This window comes from Clupea harengus, chromosome 24 (genome assembly GCF_900700415.2).
Source record: "Clupea harengus chromosome 24, Ch_v2.0.2, whole genome shotgun sequence".
Classification (NCBI taxonomy): Eukaryota; Metazoa; Chordata; class Actinopteri; order Clupeiformes; family Clupeidae; genus Clupea; species Clupea harengus.
Window position 1 is genome coordinate 11,027,073 of NC_045175.1, and position 21,784 is coordinate 11,048,856.

The 21,784-nt window shown below is 40.6% G+C and overlaps 1 protein-coding gene across 1 annotated transcript; it reads right to left on the minus strand.

Moving 5' to 3' along the window:
* Positions 1 to 389: 389 nt before the first annotated feature.
* On the minus strand, positions 390 to 20,184 carry si:ch211-114l13.9 (uncharacterized protein LOC796649 homolog). Its single transcript, XM_042703617.1, has 4 exons — positions 20,029 to 20,184; positions 1,527 to 1,822; positions 921 to 1,100; positions 390 to 542 (listed from the first exon to the last, which is right to left on the minus strand). Exons 2-3 carry the CDS (start codon positions 1,783 to 1,785, stop codon positions 949 to 951), a joined length of 411 nt encoding a protein of 136 aa, XP_042559551.1. The 5' UTR covers positions 1,786 to 1,822; positions 20,029 to 20,184; the 3' UTR covers positions 390 to 542; positions 921 to 948.
* Between the last annotated feature and the right edge of the window lie 1,600 nt (positions 20,185 to 21,784).

The window sequence follows — 21,784 nt, forward strand, 5'->3', positions numbered from 1 at the left end:
ATGTTGCTGGTATGATGTCAATATGACCGTTAAAACATCTTTAACTGTCAATTATTTTAAAGGTGGGATAGCCTAGTCTACAGACTCTTAAGAATTTAAAGGACAACGTAGGCGAACAAACAGCAGACCCGGAGTGGAGTGAGAGAGTGCCGGACTGCCATCGACCTTCTGTTAGCTGCTCATGCTTAAGTTAATTAATCTACGTTAGCGGCCCGTAACTGGCTAACAAGAAATCTTAGGCAGCCGTTGCCGTAAGACTCAGGGTTCGTTGCTTAAATGTGAGCGTGAGCGCCTGCTCTTCTGAGCGGCGGAGAGAGGTGTGGTTAGAGTGATATCAGGTTACAGTTACAGGAGAAAATTCACACTCAAGTTTACCTCAGACTTCAGAGTTGTGTAAGAAGTATCTTTTTATTCAATATGCATATTGGCAGACAAGAGAGAAGCAAAGTTGGGCATTCCTCCAGTCAAAGCAGGAGCGTCCACCTTCCCTCAAGAGTGAGCAGTGATGTCACCTTTGACCCCACCATCCCCTCTGAGCTGACCTGGGGAAGAGAGAGAGGGATAGAAAGCAAAGACAGAACGGGAGAGAGAGGGATAGAGAGACGGGGAAAGAAAAAAAGCAGAAAAAAGAGAGGGAGAGAGAGGGAGGGAGCGGGGAGTCAAACATTGAAAAAAGGCAGACTAAGAGACGAAAAGAGGGAATGATATAAAACAAACCTATGTATTGACCACAGCCTTGTTAACTGTGGTTTATTCAATGTTATGTCATGCTATAATGTACAACTGAATGCAATGTAGTTGTGGTGCGAGGGCTACTAGCCAATTAAAAGTTATATGAAGTACGGAAGGGTATTTACTACACCTACACCACACACACACACACACACACACACTTCAAATGTCTGACAGTGGGCCATTACCCCCTTCTTGCTGTGGCAGGTGACTTCTTTATGAGTTGAAGGTGAGGGGACCAGTGATGTTGCAGCCGGTCATGACTGGGGCGTTCACTTTCCCTCCAGAATGAGCTGTGGCGTTCACATTGACCCCTCCACCCCCTCCAGCCCCTGGGGTCTGACCTGGGGAACACTCCTGGCCTCCCACTTAAAGAGAGAAAGATAGAGAGAGGGGGGGAGAAGAACGAGGGGGAGGGGGTGGCAGCGAAGAGAAAGATAGAGAGTGAAGAACGGAAAGACAGGGAGAGAGAAAGAGCATATAAAGAAATGGAAAGTGAGGGTGAGAGAGATGGAGAGACAGAAGGGGTCAAAAACAGACAGAGATTTAGTTTTCTCTTATAGCACGACCTCTTCGCCTGCAAATGACAATGGCTTTGAAAACATTGTTCCTCATCACCAAAACCATTAAGTATGTACACGAGAAAGGAAGAGGAGATGAAAGAGATCAAATGTAAAATTCACAGAGAGAAGGAGAGCGAGAGAGTGTGTTAGGAAAAAAAGATACAATGAATACATTCATTCCCACATACACAAAACAGGTGCCTCATCAGAGACTGTGAGCTACACACTTACATTCTCCCAGACGTTTCTCCAAGTCCTTGGCCAACTGGTTGTGGTTCATCTTCTTCAAGATGGTCAACACTACGTCCCCGACTCCCGTGCTGTGTGCCTCCACCATCAAGTCCACAGTGTCGTCTGTGTCAGCCTTCTCCAGCTTTCCCTTTGGGATTCGGCCCTGGTCCAGAAGGGTGCTCTTAAACCTCTTGAACTCCGCCCCCGTGAGCTCATCCAGACAGTCCCTCAGCACTTCCTTCTTGGTCACTGTGGTCATTGTGGGGTCTGGATATTAGTCCACTATGAACTGGATGTTTGGGGTCAGGCCAGGCCATGTTTCAAGAAGGCAAGACGTTGGGGAGTCCATGGGTAGTTCATGTTTGAAATGAAAAAAGTTATTTTTTTTTATGAGCAACTGTTAAAAACATAATAGAATTTTCACAATGACATTCTATTCTCCCTCTCTCTATTTATATGTGTTTGTGTGCATATACGTGTTAAATAAGAGGTGATAGTAGAAAATAGAGGATTACGAAGGTAGAATTGTCTTTAGTAATTGTTTAGCCATTCTTTGGTTTACTTGTAACTGTGTAATATGTGTGTGTCATGAGTTCAAGGAAACACTGTTTCCACCAAGTTATTCAAATTTGTGAGAGGAAAAGCAGCCTTGAGGAGTAACATTAGTTGATTATCAAGATAGCCTGGGGCCCCTTAACATTACTGTAGGCCCTGGGGCTAAGAGCGTTTTTGAGTGCTGCAGCTGGATGGATAGATAGCACTTTTACACATTACCAGTGTTATGTCTGCCAGTCAACATATCAGAAAGTGGAGGTTCTAAGAGGGCGTGGTCGCCTCTCTTCTGGAAAGATGAAAGCAGATTGGTTGTGCGTCGCATATTGTTATTGGCAGAGGTTGTGAGTAGTTCTTATAATGCACTATCTGTCAAAATGTGATTAATTAATTGTACATGATTGATAGCTCATCAAAAATGTGTTTGATTGATGTCTCTGGTTAGTGTGTGTGATTGACGGTTAGGTTTTTATCTAACAACCAAGTTGTTAGGGTGAGGAGGTTCAGAGCTGCAGTTAAAGTTTGACAGAGGATGGTCTGATGTGTATATTTGTGTATAGGTTCAGTGGTCCAAGGTTGCACATGGCCTGTCAAACCAACCAATAGGCTTTCTCTTTCTCTTTCTTGCACAAGTATAAAGAGGGTAGATAGCCTATGTGTAGAGCTACAAACTAAGACTTGAAACACATCTGAAAACATTAGAATGGCTTCAACAACTAAGGATAATACCACTACCACACCAGTTAGGGTTGCTACCGTAGACCCTGAAATGACATACGCACCCAAAAGAGCAAAAAGAGATGGTGCGGTAGGTTGTCTTAGCACTATAAATCCGCCTCTAAGATATGAATGGCCTTTGGCTGATGGTCGTATAGGTGGCTACATTTTTGACAAAGAAGAAGAAGAACGAAGTGTGAAACTATACACATTGGATACCCCCGGTATACGGTATACAGATGACATGCAACACATCTCATACAATACCGAAGAATGGATGATGTCCAAGAACAACTTCTGGAAAGACCTGGGTGTATCAAGACAGGATGGTGAGCACGTTGTCAGGAAGATTGATATATTATTCAAGATGGGACAGCTTGAAGACCGCTGCAATGCGATTAAAGTAAGACTATTTTAAAACTAATAGGCTTGGTCAATACATGTATGGAAACAACGACACATTCCCCTTTTTTTTTTTCTCTCTTTTCAAAAACCTTGAAAAGGGAGGCGAACCTCTTACAGATGAACACACAGCGTCAACTATGGATATCAATACCGATGCAGACAGTGATCCCAGGGAATCCATCATCGTGGGGGGACCCACAACCACCACCAAAACGAGTTCCACGCAGACACCTTGGCTAATACCCGAAAACAGCAAAGAGTGCATATATGTGACTTCTGAAGACGAAACAGACGACGATACCACAGACTCTATAAGCCCTGATTCCACCCCCATCAAGATGTACTTCAGGGTACATAAAGATAGCCTTGTAACCATGGAGACACCACCCCAAGTCATTACAGAGTGTGTATATGTGACTGGCGAAGCCGTATCCGACAGTGATACCACGGACTGCGTGAGTCCTGAAAACACCCCCAGTAAGATGACCACACTGCTACCGGCTAATATGATTGCAGATCCAGAGATACCAACCAAAATCGTAAAGGATTGTGTATATGTCATGCTAAGTCATATCATCAACAAGATGTTGCGGGAGGACTGCAATGGTTGCATGATAAACCACCCTAGTCAACGGCAACACCCCTGTCTTTTTGAATCACCATCAGATTACTATGTGAGTAACAAAGCTGCTGTAAAAAAGAGACTTTACTGTCTGGGTTTGTTGCGTGTCCTGGAATATGTCTGTGAAGCCAAGGGTATCAAACCGAACCCTCTCAGAATGATGGGGTCTGTGGATATGTTCATGTTGGAACGAGAAGAGAATGAAGAGGCTGATGATCAGATGGACGATCCATATAAATCCATTGACACGGACACTGCCGCGATCATTACAGCAGCGCTTGAGACCTGTCAGTAAAGGCAGTTGTGTCGAAACGTCTTTTCAACAAATTTAATAACAAAACACATTTCAGTTGTGCTATATGATGGGTAGTTATTTAGGTCGAAACAAGAGCCCCGCTGAGCATGTTAAGCAACATGTGAAATATGAACTTTATACATTGCTATGTCATACAATAGTTAATGATTCAAGTCGTGTCACCATAGACTGCCCGGGATCTGAACGACGTTTGATTGCTCTCCAAAAACAAATGGGGTTAGCCAGGAACTTGTCTACCGAGTGGTCTAATATTTTGTATAGGGTTAATAATATAGATAAACCATGGCATGTAACATTACGTTTAATTGTAGAGGAAACAGTGAAACATCAGCCGGGTTATTTTAAGTTGGGGCATCTTATTGTTTTATGTGCCTATATGTCTGATATATGTAACATGAATCTCAGTAGAAATAAAAGTGTGGATATCTGTGTAGTAGTAGAAACTTTGGTAGATGTGTTGGTTGAAAGGAGATTTGAGACATGTGTTCAATTTTTAAACTATTTGGATGCTTCAACATTCACGTCTGTAACACTGGATATCTAATAAAAAAAACTGTGATACCACATGATGTTGTGTCATTATTTCTTGGACGTTCAGCATGTCAGATCTTCTAAAAGCTGTATACTATGATCCCTCCAATGAGGGATCTTTCGGTGGGAAAACACGGTTAAAAGAGGGTGTTTTTAATACCACAGGGGTAAAGGTGCCGGATCGACAAGTGTCAGAATGGCTAGCTGGTGAAGAATCTTACACCTTACACAAAACAGCGCGTGTAAATTACAAGAGAAACAGGGTCATCGTATATGGGGTAGACAAACAATTTCAAGCAGATCTGGTGGATATGTCCAGCTACTCGAAGGAAAATGACAATGTCAAATACATGTTAACATGTATAGACGTTTTTAGCAAATATGCATGGATACGTGTTTTAAAAACCAAGACCGGAACTGAAGTGGCCAGGGCCTTTGATTCCATTTTAAAAGAGGGCCGTGTGCCTCAGAAAATACAGACAGATCGTGGTAAAGAATTTTTCAACAAGGATTTTCAGAAGGTGTTGAGTAAACACAACATTCATCATTTCGCTACAGGGGGTGAATTAAAAGCTAGTGTGGTTGAACGTTTCAATAGAACTATTAAAACTAGAATGTGGAGATATTTAACATCTGTTAATTCTAAACGCTATGTTGATACCATACAAGAGCTGGTCACCTCTTACAATAACAGTCATCATCGGAGTATCAAGATGAGGCCTACAGAGGTGTCCAGAGAGAACGAGGATACGGTGTTTAAAACATTGTACGGCCTAAAGGATAGAGATGACAAAATTGTATTTAAATACAAAATAGGGGATGTTGTCAGGGTCTCAAAAGTGAGAGGTGTGTTCACCAAGGGGTATGAACAAACCTACACTCATGAGTTTTTCACCATAGCAGAGCGTGTACCTCGAACACCCCCGGTCTATGTGTTAAAAGACTATGATGGGGATACATTAGACGGTTCATTTTATGAAACGGAATTACAGAAAATACATGTTGATAGAAATAAACCATTTAAGATGGAGAATATTTTAGAAAGAAAAAAAGTGGGGGGAAGACGTATGGTTTTAGTGAAATGGTTAGGCTGGCCTTCGAAATTTAACAGCTGGATCCCTGAAAAAGACGTGATTGACGTTTAAAAACCTTTTTAAAGCTGATACCCCGGACACATCGACTCATTGAGCCAACTACAACATGAACGACGACGGCTTTTATGTGACCCTACCGTGTAATTCATCGCAGAGTGTGTACAGTGACAATAAGATCTCCAGCTATCGGACTAAACTAGCCAGACCGTTACTCGTAAGAGGTAACTGGGAAGTAGGACTATGTGAATTACAGTATCCGAGAACATGGGAGACCGTTACCGATGAGTATGCTACAATCATCCTCATTAACAAAAACAATGAGGTAACAGGGATCAAGTTACGTGTGGGTTATTACTCAAAACTCACGGATATAGTCGACGAGATCAACAAACAATCGACTGCGTATGGTGTAACAATAGGTTATGATCATGTTATAAACAAAATCTATATTGATGCAAAAGTGGAAGGGAGTCTAACATGCTATAAAAAGCTTGCTACAATTTTAGGGTTCGACAGCGGAATAGCTTCTGATTTTAAGAAGGGTAGGAAATATGCTAGGTATGTTGCTGACATATATGGTGGAGAATACACACTATTTGTATATACTGATATCATAGAGTATCAATTAGTGGGTGATCATTTTGTGCCTCTACTGAGATGTGTACAAATAACTGGTAAAAACAAAGAGACCATCACAATCAAGTACGACAAACCACACTACGTACGTGTCTCTACAAGTCATATCAGTGACATAGCTATTGACGTGAAGACGGATCTGAATTACAAAGTGCTTTTCAAGTACGGTAAAGTTATTGTGAAACTTCATTTCAGACCGGTGAGACATACACATGGTTTTTAAAAACCATGATGCCTTTCAACACAGCCGCGGATCCTCATCGCTATGTTAACTATTACCAAAAACAGGCCGGGGGTTCTCTGCCTGGTTATGCAGGCTTGCCTTCTATGTATGGGGCAGGTCTCGGAGGTTTATTCAGAGGTCTTTTCCGAATGGCTATGCCCTTATTGAGAAAAGGCATCGGTATTGCAAAACCTCATTTAAAAACGGCTGCTAAAAATATTGCTAGTGATGTCATCACCAACGTCATGAACCATCGAATGAATAATCAAAAGGACAAATCCCAGCACGGTTCAGGGTTGTTGGTAATGAGTCGCACCCGTGTGAAAAGACCACCAGGAGTGAGGAGTGTCTTGTCAACATATAAAAATAAGGGAAAAACTAAGAAACGTTCAGTGTCAAAAAGGAAGTCATCGAGTAAACAACGTCAAGGTGGGGTGGCGAAAAAGAGGTTTAAAAAACATATTCTGATGATGGCTCTACTACATGGATTGTCGGAGGAATGTCTTAAATCAGAGCTTGACCTTTTTACCGTCCCAATGACGCAAACAGCTATTGAGAAAAATGCATATGTGGAAATAGCCCCTATCTCGGCCTTGTCGGATACAACCCCTTTGGAGTTTTTCATAGCAGGGAATGGAGAGGACTATATCGATTTGAATAACACACTATTGTTCACAAGGATTAAAATTACAAAAACCTGATGGCACTGTTATACCCGAAGGAGCTACAGTAGGCTTGGTGAATTACCCAGGCGCGACCATTTTCTCACAGGTCGACGTCTCGCTGGGAGATCGTCTGATTTCACAGGGTTCAAACACTTACCCCTATAGATGTATCATCGAATGTCTCATGAACTATGACCGCCAGACTCTGGAATCACTTTTCTCTGCGGGTTTGTTTTACAAAGACACGGCCGGTCATATGGATCTGGGAGACCCAAAGGGGGCTAATAACGGTCTCACCAAGAGAGCCGCATTCACAAATGGTGGAAATGTTGTGGAACTGTTGACACCCCTCCATAGTGATATATTTTTTCAAGAAAAATTAATGTTGAATAATGTGGATATCAGAATCAGATTAACTAGGTCAAAGGATGAATTTTGTCTAATGCGCAGTGATGATGTGGCCTATAAAATCAGTATGGTTTCGGCATCCCTGTTTGTTAAAAAAGCCACTGTGTCCCCTGCTGTAAGACTCGGGCATGCCCAAGCCTTACTTTCTGCGACAGCCAAATATCCAATTGACAGGGTGTGTGTAAAGAATTTCTCAATACCTACCGGCAGCCGTGTTGTTAATCAAGAAAATTTGTTTCTAGGATCCCTACCCAAATCTATTGTCATAGCTATGGTGGATAATGATGCGTTTACAGGATCCTATAATAAGAACCCCTTTGCCTTCAAACATTACGATTTAGAGTTTTTGGCTCTTTATATGGATGGGCAACAATTCCCTGCGAAACCCTTACAGCCCCAATATTTAGAGGGGAATGCGGTGCGAGAGTTTTACCAACTAGCCTTAGCCTCAGGCAGACATCTAAAAAATAGAGCCATGTTGATTGATCGTGAGGATTTTTTAAATGGCTATACACTTTATGCCTTTAATCTCACACCAGACGAAGAGTGTAGTCAGCATCTGTCATTAATTAGGAATGGAAATATTAGGCTAGAAACCCGGTTCAGACAGGCGCTACCAAACACTATAAATTTAATAGTTTATGCCATATTTGATAGTATAATAGAGGTGTCAAATCGAAGACAGATACTAATAGATTATTACTGATGTTATGAATACACTTCAGCTATCAGCGCTTATGGATACATTTTCCAAAAACACTCATTTCCTAGGTGTCTTAGCATGTGATCAACTACCCAAGACAACTTTGCAAAATGTACCGGTGTCTGTGATAATCAACACACATACTTCGGACAGGCCCGGTGAACACTGGCTAGCTGTGTACATAACAGATACCTGGTCCGGTTGTTTTTTCGACAGTTTTGGCAACAACCCAAACAGTCAGATATTCCCATCAGCTATCTACACATTTTTAAGAAACAACTGTACAAGTCTACAATTTTCAAACAGACAAGTACAAGATTACTTGAATGTCACCTGTGGCGAACATTGTGTTTTCTTTCTTTATCATATGGTGTGTGGTTTTAACTATAAAGATGTCATGTTAAAATATTCTAATGACTTGCTTAGAAATGATAAGATGGTTTCAGCATTTGTGAAGAAAATACAACCCTGTAAATGTAATTCTAATATGTCACCCTGTGTCCAGTATGTACAGTCTGGAACAAAGTTTCTAAACAAATAAAAAACAGACAAAAGACGACAAAATGTGTTTAAGAGTATTTATTTTTAACAAAAGACAAATTATCCAGACAACTTTTAATACATGACATTTCAATGTTATACATGACAAGGTTATACACATTCAAACAGTACAAACAGTACATTTACATGTTTACAAAAAAATAAAAAATAAATGAAATAAATGGTTTTATTAGCCAAAAGATTAATAATGTTTTAAAAAGAAAACCATTTCGAAGTATCTACACCAGGTGATAAAAGATCGGTTGTTTCCAAGTCCCTGACAGGGGTAACTAAAGTGGGGGCTTCAGTTCTTTTCAAAGAAGCAACTGCCTGTTGGACTTGCCTATTTGGAACTGTGGAAAGTGGTATATTTAATTTTGCTATAGCACTCAGAAATTCAGGCCACCCTTGAGGTCTCCGCCGAGTTGTCTGTGGGGCTGTGGCACTTTTTACCAAATCAAATATGTGTGTGCCAGGGATCACTGTTCCGTTAAAAACAAATTCACCCGTTTCACGCCACCTGGCTGTATCTTGAGAGTTTAGCATTTTTTCTAATATATACTGAGCATTCTTTCTTCTTTGCCCGGGTATATTTCTTAAAATTTCTTCAACCATAACGTCAACCCCCAACTCAGAGTCTGTGGTTTGAGGCGTTAAAGGTACCACAGGATCACTGTTTACAGAGGTCGGGGGTGAGTTCAATGTCAAAGTATTGGTTTCGACTGTTCCTTGTTTAACCAACATCAAATATCTCTGCAATAATCCCGTATACAGTTTGGCTTTTTCATGCTGATCCAAATCTGTTCTACTCAAAACATTATTTATAGATGTATCCAACTCGTTTTCAACCGCCTGTCTTAGGGGTATGGGGGGTTTCAATATTCTTTAAGTTGTCCAACTGTCGTTGGGGTACTAAATATAACTTCTCAGCGTAATCCATCACTTTTTTTTTTTTTTTTTTTTTAGCTATTTCTTGAAGCAATTAGACTACTTATGAATATTATGGCTACACTCAGTAGGGGGAGTATAAAACCCCCTTCCTGATTAATAGCACGCCTTTTCTTGAGCACACCAATTTTCTTATCGGCTATAAACTTGATGGCAGCCTTCTTCTTTTCCAATTTTTTATATTGAGCACTTGTTAGAGGTATAGTACCTCGGAGAATGTTCAAAGCCACTTCACACAGGGTCAGTATTAACTCATCTGAGGCTGTTTGTAAAATGAGTCGTCTCTGTGGTGGTTTAGCCTTAAGTAGACTTTTCAAAAGTGTCAAGTTTCTACGCACCCTCCCAGACATGTTGTGGTTCAGTTCTTTTTCGGGACATAGACAACCGGATGTTCTGAAAGCAAATCTGTTCTGAGACGGAATGAATCTGGTGTTTTGGTTTTATAATCAAGTAGTAGATACCCATGGGCTTTCTCTGTGGCATTTTTAAAACATTCCATGAAATACTTTGTCTTCCCAGGATACATTTGTCTAGCCAAAACAGAAACCTGCTGGTTGTCTCTAGGGTTTTTAAAAAGTATCAAATAATTGGTGTTTAGGCTAATTGTTCTACTGGATATACCCTGAAAAAATAGGTTCTGAACCAGGTATATGGCACTAAGGTTACGATGATGAACATATTGTGTGAATACTTTTTCAACTTGTGCATTGCTACTTGCATCCTTCATCACATCATCGATAATTAATAAATTGTTTTTGGTGACAGGTAATAGAGTATCGTCATCTAAAGCATTAGGGATTCCTTCAATAAATGTAATGTCTCTTATCTTCAACAGTTCATCATAAAGAGGTTGCCAACAGTTGTAGATATACACAATATTCTCAATCTTATTACTAATCACATTATCAGCATTTACAATCAACAATTTTACAAAATATGTTTTTCCAGAGTTGGACGGACCACTTATGATGCATGAAAATGGATGTTGAAGTCTGAAATCAAAACTGTTGACACCTATTAGACCCTTGTTTAAATTAGCCATTTTAACACACCACCAATCAGTAACCGTAAGGTAGTGTTGTGTAGTCAGAGAGTAACACCCTTTTGTTGTACACAACTTTGAAACGCTTCACATCTGATTTGTTTATCAGAGTGAGATGTTTCTTATTGCGAACAATGTTGTCGGTACGTGCTAAAATGTGTCGTGTGCTGTCTCGATCTGTCACGTGATGATCAACTAGATCAATCAAGGTGTCTAACCTGATTAGTTTTGAATTTTCTGCATTCAGTGTAATACCTTTGGCTTTCATACAGGTCTTCCCCTTGGCAGTCCGATAACCATATGTCTTAGGACCCCCTGAACAGAACTCTATAATGTGATCCCCGCTGTCACATTCATCTGTGAGGTCCCCCAAATAGCCCCCTAGTGGTGGTTCCCAGTCACCGTCTTTTGAAACAAATATCAGACTGTCTGTGTCACTGTAGAGCAACCGTTCGCCTAATTTGTCCATAACATCGTACAATTCTAGGCGTGCATGGGCGGTGGTAAACGCCCCAAGGAACACATTTATGTTAGAAGTCTGAACACCACATCCATCGGCAAAACGCCACTGAACCAATGCCATATCGTCTGAGATAAATGAAAAGTGACAAATGTCATATTCATCGCCGAATATGAATCTCGCAAATTGCTCGGGGTCTTTTAATACTTCTGTTGAGGGCATGTTCTCACGCATAGAAAAGCGCCCCCAGAGGCTGTTCAGGAGTAACTTGTTAATATTCCTGCGTGCATAATTTATGCAAATTTTGTCTGCTCTCAACCTAATCCCTTCCTTCTCATAATAATCTTCAATGTAAGCCAATTTCTCAGCCTCTGAAATCACATGAGATGGGTAACCGCTGGCCTCCTGTTTAAATTGAAGAAAGGTCTTTACGTAGTCTGAAAAAAGATCGTCAGAAGTTTGTGAAAAATGCCATATTTCGTCGATAACTGCGATGACGTATCCCTTCTCAACAGCTTTTAACAATTCTATGCTAACCCAACAACCTGAAAGGGCTCTTTCCACATTGTCATGGTGGCAAGGTGTTCCCTGATTAAATTGTTCGGTGCAGGTTCTGCATAAAGGAAACATTAATTTCCCACCGAACCGGTAGGGTAACACCGGGTGAAGCAGACCTCTCGGGGGATAGACAGTCGCTTTGACTATCCCAAAGTAACTCTCAAGAGGACCAAAATCTTTCAAGATGATCTGCGGGTGTCCTATGGGGTATGTTTTACTGGCCTGACAATGGGGGTACAGACTGGTAAAATCCACATAGCGGATTTTCTCGCCATCTTTAGCCTTGTGGTACAGTTTGTAGGCGTTTGTTCTACCTCCAAAGAGACTCTCACGCGGTTTCAGACGCTCAGGATGTGTGTAGGTGTCCATAAACTCAATAACCTCAGCATCATGTTGCTTGGCACGTTTCCAATCACATTCCCACATAACTTCAACTTTTAGCCCATAAGCTTTAGTCAGTATCTCCACTTTGTCGCCAAAACGTTTTCTTAAAACGCTATATGGCACTTTTGACAAAGGGTGTACATGATCAGGATTGTAGCGACAGTCATGTCCATGGTGCATACATCCATTAAACTCTAGAGCAAATCTCACGCCATCCTGTTCATAGTAGCCATCTAGATAATAGCTCCCCATTAACATCTCACCACCGGCTAAAGCATGCCTTATGTGCACATTCCTGTGACTCTTCACAAATTCCAGCCATTCAATTGATATGTTGGAAAAAGCCTTGTGTTGATCAATGTATGCATTGTTGTGTGTCAGAGCCAGTGTGTCTCTGGGTAGAAAATGAGTCTTGTAAACGGCCATACAGCAAGATGCTAATGTCGTCTGATTAAAGGGGTCTAAACCAGTACACTCCATGAATTCGTGACGATATTTGAGACAAGCTTCACGCAACAAGACAACATCATTTCTGCCATATGCGTATAGTTCTTTTTGAAAATCAAATACCCCTCCCGAGTTCTCACTGTACCACTCGTCAAAAGCCTCTCTATCCTTGTCTGACATGGTATCATAACCATAGTGACTCTTGTCGGGGTAAGGGCCAATGTAGTTGTTGTTAGCGCTTGTGTTGAATCTGTGTGGAAAGTAGCCCTTATCGCTTGTGTTCAGGTTAAAGGCCGCTGTCGTGTTGGCTAATCTCATAGGGATAAAAGAATAACTATCTATGAAACGCTGCTGAAAACGCTCATCGTACATGAAAATTAAACGACAACCTGTCATAATTATTTTAGGCATGACCCCTATCTTGGAAAAATGTTCCATCAGCAGTATGTTATCAAAACCAGCGGCATTGTGAGCCATCCATGTGTATCCAATATATTTGTGAGAGCGAAAATGCTCTAATAGCCGATCCACGCAATCAGACCCCTCAGCTGTAAATTCAACCCCCTGGCAGGTAATGGCACATGCAAAATTAGCTGTGTGTTTTCCATTTTCAAATCGTGTCTCGAGATCAAAGAAGATATAATTGTTATCTGGCGTTGTTCTTTTGATAGGCTGTATGTAGCATTTATGTATGGCCTCGGGTGTCAAAGCCTGTTTACAGTGGGGGCATGCTATGATGGCACATTGATGTGTCTTGGGGTTTTCAACAGATACAATATAACGTCTATTGCAATCTCTGCAATATTTTGTAACATCACAAGGGGCTGCTAACATTCCTGAAATGTATCTGGGGGCCTGCTGTTTGTGTTTCTTAAAACAGTATCTAGAATGACAGTATCTCCTACAATCGGCACAATACACATCTCTCCCCTTCTTCTTCTTGTAGCAATCTTTATCATTACAAACATTGCATACATATTTACACCCGTGTTCAGTTCTACTGGTGTATCCTTTGTAACAATACTTGCATACATAGGTAACACCCATGAATGCTTTCAGGTTCAAAATACCATGAAAATGCTCATCATGTAAATATACATGAATTGTTCTAGGGTGGGGGACCTCGCTGTTTTGGTAATGTAATAAATCGGCATTAACTGTTCTGTAGAAGATGACAATTTTCACATCATACAAGGCCTCAAACTTAACAACATCCCTAAAGCCTATTTTTTGCTGTATCGTGAACCCTGCACGCCTCTGCATATCTGCCGCAATTTCCTGTAACCTATTGGTCGTAGCCTGTGGATGCATGTATCTGGCTATGCAGTGAGCAAAACACAGATTGTTTGTAACATTGATGGGTGAATACAGATTCATACGTTTTTTCCTTATAACCTCATTGTGAGCCAAATCGCGCAGTTTCCGGTAAGCACCCCCATTTCGGCTGCGTGTTATAGTCACCGTCACCTCTAAACTCTGATCTGCCATAATTGCTGAATTGCTTTGTAATACTTTTTCAATACACCCTATGAAATGTTCTAAAGCATAATTGTTTGAGGGATTCATCATAGCATTGACGTCTGTTGTCAAACTCTCCCCTCGCAAGGAAATATTAAAAACCCCATTTTCACCAGCCAGGGTCTTAGACATCTCCAATATCTCATTCAGTGTATCATATACGTGCGTCATAAATGAAGCCATGTCTGCCTCCCCCACACCTCTGAAATTGAGTGACCGATGTAACACCAAACTATTAAACCGTGGCCGTGAAACAATTCTGTAATCACCCCACCTACCTCCGTGTTTAACCAAACGTTCTATCTCCTGAGTGTCTAAATTGTCAACATTAGATCCTCCAGCAACAGAACCCCCTCTTCCTATCTGTATCATCCTGGGTGAATCTATGGTCAGTCTATCACTCCCACCCCTGATGGTTTCCAAGCTGTCATCACCTAACAAATCATTGACTGAACCATCAGGCTGTGTGAGGTTTTGCAACAGCTCATTGAAATGTGAGATCTCCTCAGTCAGCGAATTAACATGAGAGGCCCCAACCTCAGGCTGTGTGAGGTTTTGCAACAACTCATTGAAATGGGAGATCTCCTCAGTCAGCGAATTAACATGAGAGGCCCCAACCTCAGGCTGTGTGAGGTTTTGCAATAACTCATTGAAATGGGAGATCTCCTCAGTCAGCGAATTAACATGAGAGGCCCCAACCTCAGGCTGTGTGAGGGTTTGCAACAGCTCATTGAATTGGGAGATCTCCTCAGTCAACGTACTATCCCCATTGATGTTATTGAAGTCAGTTCTCATGCGTTTGCTGGATTGATACATGTCTATGCCACAAACTGTTTTACAGTTTTTTTATTTTAAACCAAAGTCCAAACCATTGTCCTCAAAATCTTGACAGTTTTTTTAAAAGTATTAAAATAAAATGTTCAGAACCAATTAAAATAAAATGTTCAGAACTATCATGAACCCATCGGTTAAAAAGTAAATGATAAAATAAAATTGAAATAAAATGCATAGCAAACATCCAATACATGTCAAGGCATTATCTTTGGGACATATTGTTCAAAACCACACATAGACTCTTCCAATCCACTTGAGTCAAGTCAAATTTGGGGCTATTTTTGATATAATTGTCTACCAATGCATATAGTCTATTGACTATGGATTCCAAAGCTCCAAGACGGATCGTCACCAACCTGTCATGGGTATGTGTTCCGTCTATGATGGCGACCTCAGTAGCTGTTGGCTGGGGCAAATCTTGTACGACAGATTGATTAAGCAGAGGGGGCTGGATAAGCAGTGTTTTTTTGTCAGATGTCACGAACGTTTCAAATTCGGCTGCGTCCCAGTCTACGATCTGTGTATCTGTCCAGGCAGCTGTGTAGTACTTTTCCCCAGGGACGGCATCATTGGCTTTGCTGATGGTGTGACGCTCATTGTTGACAACTTTATCCGTGGTACTTTGTATTTTGCGGTTACCTGCTTTGTAGGGTATTTGAGACGTTACTAAACCTGAAAAATAACACAAACCCCATGATTAGTTCCAAATCATCGACTGTCATATAGGTTCATATAACCTGCCTTGGATACGTTCTTGTGGAAATTACATTTAAATGCCAAAAGACAATCCTAGCCCACACGTGTAATTCACGCAGCTTGTGTTTACATACAACCAAGATGGCGCTGGCCTGATACAAGACACGTATGATCTGACGTCATTAGCCACGCGCCCAGAAATTAAAAGGGCCATGCGACCGCTGAACAGTTAGTTTTGCACATAATATTAAAATATTAGCTTAGCCCCATAGATTTTCATAAAAACAATTATGAAATCATATTCATACCTATGTTGTCTGCAGGTAACACTGTAGCCCTTTTAGTAGACTTTAAGATTGGTCCAACGGCACGTTCAGTATTTTTTCTTTTCGTCGCCCTTTTAAGAGATTTCACTGGTTTTGGCAGAGCGAGTTCTTTTTGAATTCTGCTTGGGAAGTCGGTGGATACATTGTCGACCATATCAGTCATGGCCTTTAAAGCTGTCGATGTAAATAGTATAACGTTAACAAAGTGCCTGTATGATTGTTTCAGAAATGTTTACAACCGTTATCCATAAGAGGGTTTTACCTGTTTCTTGTTTTTTCTTGTAATTGTACAAATCCTGCCTCGAATATGCATTGCCTTAGAAATAAAATGAAATACATTAGTTAACCACATATCCCATAGGCCTGTTACTGAAGCATTGCAAATGTTTTTAAAAAGTTTAAAAGTCTTACCATACTGTTTAAGTTTAGGCTGTGGCTTGATCACTACACCATTGGTCCCTGCAGGGTAAAAACATTGCATGGATTTGTGTTCAAATGATCTTATTATCTATTGTCTACCATTATCTTGATATGTCTTATTAATAGAATCATTCTTACCAAGTTGGTTGGCCCCTGATGTGGATGCACCTACATTCACAGTGCTATCTTCCTCGTCATCTAATAAGCAAAAAACATTCCTGTATTTAAGTAAAACGGGGAAAGCATGAGAGTTGTAATACACATAAATGTTGTTAGAAATACCTATTAGTATAAATGAACATCTAAAATGTTTCTTACCGATAGTAAAACAGTTAATTGGGTTTTCCATGTTGGAGGTTTCTTGGTGATCTTCTCTTGACTTCTCTTGTTCAGCCGATGTCATTCTTAAAATACCTTGGCTGCACATCTGTATTTATGCTCAAAATCCCCTGCATTTGCAAATGTGTGTGTGTGTGTGTATGTGTGTGTGTGTGTGTGTGTGTGTGTGTGTGTGTGTGTGTGTGTGTGTGTGTGTAAATAATACCTTGGACCACGTTACATATGTATTCCTGCTTGCCTATGCGCCTCTGTGTCAATATGTATTTTGGGGTGTGTGTGAAACAGTAAGACCTGACCACTAAACTGGAAACATATACACATATTTTACTTTAGTTCTTTCTCACTCATTATTTCAAACACTCTCTCATTCAATCTAACCACCATCAAACTGTTCATCTATTTTTCTTCATCTTATTATCTAACTCTCCCATATCTTCATTTACTCTGTTTCTCTCCTTTAATCTACCTCTCTCTCATGTTCAATGTATCTGTTATGTGTTAATTTTTATTTATTTATTTTTGTAGTGTGAGGCATTCAGTCAGTCAGTCAACCTACAACATATTAATGTTATTATTATCTCATTAGGCCCTTACATTAAGTTTATTGATTTTAGTATAGGCTGTAAGTAAAGTATCATCTCCCTCTCTCTCTTTTTGCACATGTTCATGTCATGGACAACCTTGGACCAACTGAATCTATACATAATCATACATATCAGACCACCCTCTGTCAAACTTTAACTGTAGCTTTGAACCTCTTGCCCCTAGCAGCTTGTTTGTTAGATATACCCCCACTGTCATTCGCCCAAACTGATCAGCATCATCATTATTTTTTTGACCAAGTCATGGACAACCTTGGACCAACTGACCTATACATAATCATACACATCAGATCATCCTCTGTCAAACTTTAACTGCAGCTCTGAACCTCCTCACCCTAACAACTTGGTTGTTAGATAAAAACCTAACCGTCAATCACACACACTAACCAGAGACATCAATCAAACACATTTTTGATGAGCTATCAATCATGTACAATTAATTAATCACATTTTGACAGATAGTGCATTATAAGAACTACTGTTGTGGAGGTGTAGCTAATACTAACAGCTAATTTATTACTGGCTGCATCCTCTGGGTAAGAATAGACAGATAAGATCTTGTTATTGCAGCCTATTGTTGTACAAAGTTTGGGCTTTTTTTTTGCAGTAGTGTTTATTGTAGGCAATAAAGTTTTAAGCTGTCCTTATATTTGCTAGATACTGCATTTTTGTTGGTGGTTAGGTGAATAAAGGTACACGTGTTTGATGACAGATTAGAATCACACAGGGTTATGATTACAATGGTATACTATATCACTTGGTAGAAATGTCAAAGAGGAGTGTGTCTGTGTGTGTGTGTGTGTGTGTGTGTGTCCACTGACTCTAACTACTTGTCACTAAGTCACATACCTGGAATACCTCCCTGAAGTGATTGAAATAAACTAAAAGATTGCTGTTTGTATTACAGTAAGAGTAATTTAGACAATAATTAATCTGACAAAATTCCCTGTTATGTATTTGTTGATTTGATTTTGACTCCAGCACCTTTAAGCACCAATATTCTTTTTGGTCTGTATTCAAGTGACCTCCAGACATGACTGCTTGTAATCCGAATCAGAATCCGAATCAGATTTTATTGGCCAAGTAAGTTTGCACAAACAAGGAATTTGACTTGGTAAAGTGGCTCTCAGTGTGCTTACACAGAATATACATCACAACACACATACAATAGAAACAGTGCAACGGTCTAAGAAGTCTAAAAAAGTATATACAAGGAGGAATGCCTATAAACAGGATGGCAGGACAACCTACAAAATGAACACCACACACAAATATTGATTCAGTTTCATATTTTTAGTTCTTCCTTCATTTCATTTTTGTCTCAGACAGGGTTAGGGGTTACTTTACCAGGGGCAGGGCTACCTAAAGGGGAGAAAATAACACGGAAGACTACTTCTTGTTATGATAGGTAGTTCATTAGGTATGCCAGTAGGTGGCAGCACGACATATGTATCAGTGACCAGCCAGGGGTAGATACGATGTTGGCAATGTCGTTAATGACTTTGTCATTACAAGGTATTACTGTTAACTAGTTTATTTCTTGGAATTAAGAAACATTACACTTCTGTGGAAATATCTTCCTGTAATAAATGCGCTCAGAGTACATGACAAGTCTGATTGTAAGGTCTCATGTACACTGGCTGTCTTGCGTGTGCGCTGTGTTTCGATTTCATTTCGGCGCCCATGCTTAAAGACTAGGGAACAATCGTTACTGTCAACACACACATTTCCAACATACAAAGTGGCGATACACAATCACGAACGCCATTAATATATTTGAAACCATTCTCTCATTTTCCCCGATAGAACGTAGCTACCCATGGGCATATAGACCTAAAGCCTGTAGGTTAACTACACAGTTTGGTTGCGTTAACTTACGTCTTTGATACAGCCTGAGCAACAAACGACATGGAGAACACAGAAGAACACTCAGTCTGTGCGAAACCTCCACTCCCGTTATATAACATCAGATATAAGATGTGTTCTCATGGGCTGGGGACGGGACTTTGGACTCTCACAATATTACATGAAGAGACCTGACTTCTCGGAAACCCCGACCCATTCGCTTCCACTTGCGACATAGAAATGTCCGCACGTACATACATCCGCTAACAAATCGCCAAACCTTCTACGCTACCCGAAGCCCCCATAAACATAAGCTTCACAACGGAACAATGTCAAAATGAGCTTTGGCTTAAAGCTTTAAAGTTTAGGCTCATCATTGGTAAGTGACAGTAAGGACAAGGTTAGGCTACACTTACAGCTTGAGCAACAAATGACATGGAGAACACAGCACAGCACTCGGTCAGTACGAAACCTCCACCCCCGTTTAGGTTATCACATTCTTTGGTCTTAGTGTAGACATCAAAATATTACATGAAGCGACCTGGCTTTTCTGAAACCCCCCAACCGTATTACTTTTCCCGCCCATTGTCCAATGTATATTATGCACAATATGTGCCGTTATCATGTCGCCAACAACATTTTGTTAGATTTTCGTGGAGAAGAAAACTTACCAAATAATTTCAAAGTAACAGGTGGTGGAACAAACTGAATTTCAGAGTAATCCCCTACTGAGGTGGTCTATGGAGCAACTAATTCAAATCTGATGAGTTCTGCAAAAGCACAGCTATGAGGAAGTTGCAACTTCTTTTATGGAGATTTGACTCTATAAAACCGTTCCTGTATGTGACAGCCTCAGAATTAGACACACCTCTTAGAAGATAGTGTATTTTAGCCAATCCCCACTGTTATCTCAGCTTACCATAAAACAGAAATATTGTTGCTTTCTTTTACGGTGGTGGTGAGCTCATAGACATGTATACATAGACGCCGCATTGGCCTTTGGATCGTACGTCAACGTCATATGGGAGAGGTGAAGACTGGCCTGTAAACAAACGCAGTGTCAGACTAGGTTTAGGGCTTCCTAAAGGGGAGGTCTATGCACACATCCACAGACTTGTCTACACATTCACAGGCCTATGCACACATCCACAGACTTGTGTACACATTCACAGGCCTATGCACACATTCACAGACGTATCTGCACATTCAAAGGTCTATATACAAACTCACAGACTTGTCTACACATTCACAGGCCTATGCACACATCCACAGACTTGTCTACACATTCACAGGCCTATGCACGCATCCACAGACTTATCTGCACATTCAAAGGTCTATGCACACATCCACAAACTATATACAAACTCACAGACTTATCTACACATTCAAAGGTCTATGCACACACTCACAGACTTCTCTTCACATTCAAAGGTCTATGCACACATCCACTGCCAGTGGTCAACATGCCGGGCTAAGGCACAGGAAAATGGTTCTCATTGAAAATAGACAGTAAAAAGATGTTTTAATGGTCATATTGACATCATACCAGCAACATTACATAAACTGACACTTTCACTGCAGTTTTGATGTGTCACAGACATGACAGAAATGTAAATATTATGTTTCGTAACATGTTTATAATGTTATGAAAGGTGAAAGTGGAGCCTACATGTGTATTATGTCATGTAGGCTATAACTACAATAAATGTGAGTGCAATTGTGCATGTGTTGATACTTTCTTCTACAACAGCACCAGTTACAAATCAATCTAATACATCTCAGAAAGAACGCTAAACTATCAATTTGGGTTTATGATTAAATTATTAACTACAACCAAAATGACCATATCAGTAATTGGTAAAGTAAACCAATCAATGGTAGGTAAAGACTGAAGGAGTTCTGAATAGTAAAGGTTGACAGCATTCACTCTTGGGCAATATTTAACCAGCATATATAATCAAAAGTTTTTACTTACTTTACTTTAAATATTCTTAAAAGTAAAACACACAATATCTAATCTAAATAGATGTACATAACTAATTACATAAAGGGGGGGCGGGGTGTGTGTCTGTGTGTGTGTGTGTGTCTGTGTGTGTTTGTGTCTGTGTCTGTGTCTGTGTTTGTGTCTGTGTCTCTGTGTGTGTGTGTGTGTGTGTGTGTGTGTGTGTGTGCGTGTGTGTGTGTGTGTGTGTGTGTGTGTGTGTGTCTGTGTGTGTGTGTGTGTGTGTGTGTGTGTGTTTGTGTGTGTGTGTGTGTGTGTGCGGGAGAGAGAAAGGGTGTGTGAGAGAGAGTGAGTGTGTTCAAGCATGTCTTCCTGCCGTGAGACGTGAGATGAAGTGCATGCGTGCGTGCGTGTGTCTGTGTCTGTGTCTCTGTGTGTGTGTGTGTGTGTGTGTGTGTGTGTGTGTGTGTTCAAGCATGTCGTCC

Coding starts and splice junctions, on each gene's coding strand:
- si:ch211-114l13.9 (XM_042703617.1), bottom strand. CDS start 1,785: ATGACCACAGTGACCAAGAAGGAAGTGCTGAGGGACTGTCTGGATGAG. Junction 1,101..1,526: donor GGAGAAACGTCTGGGAGAAT/GTAAGTGTGTAG, acceptor TCTCTCTTTAAG/TGGGAGGCCAGGAGTGTTCC.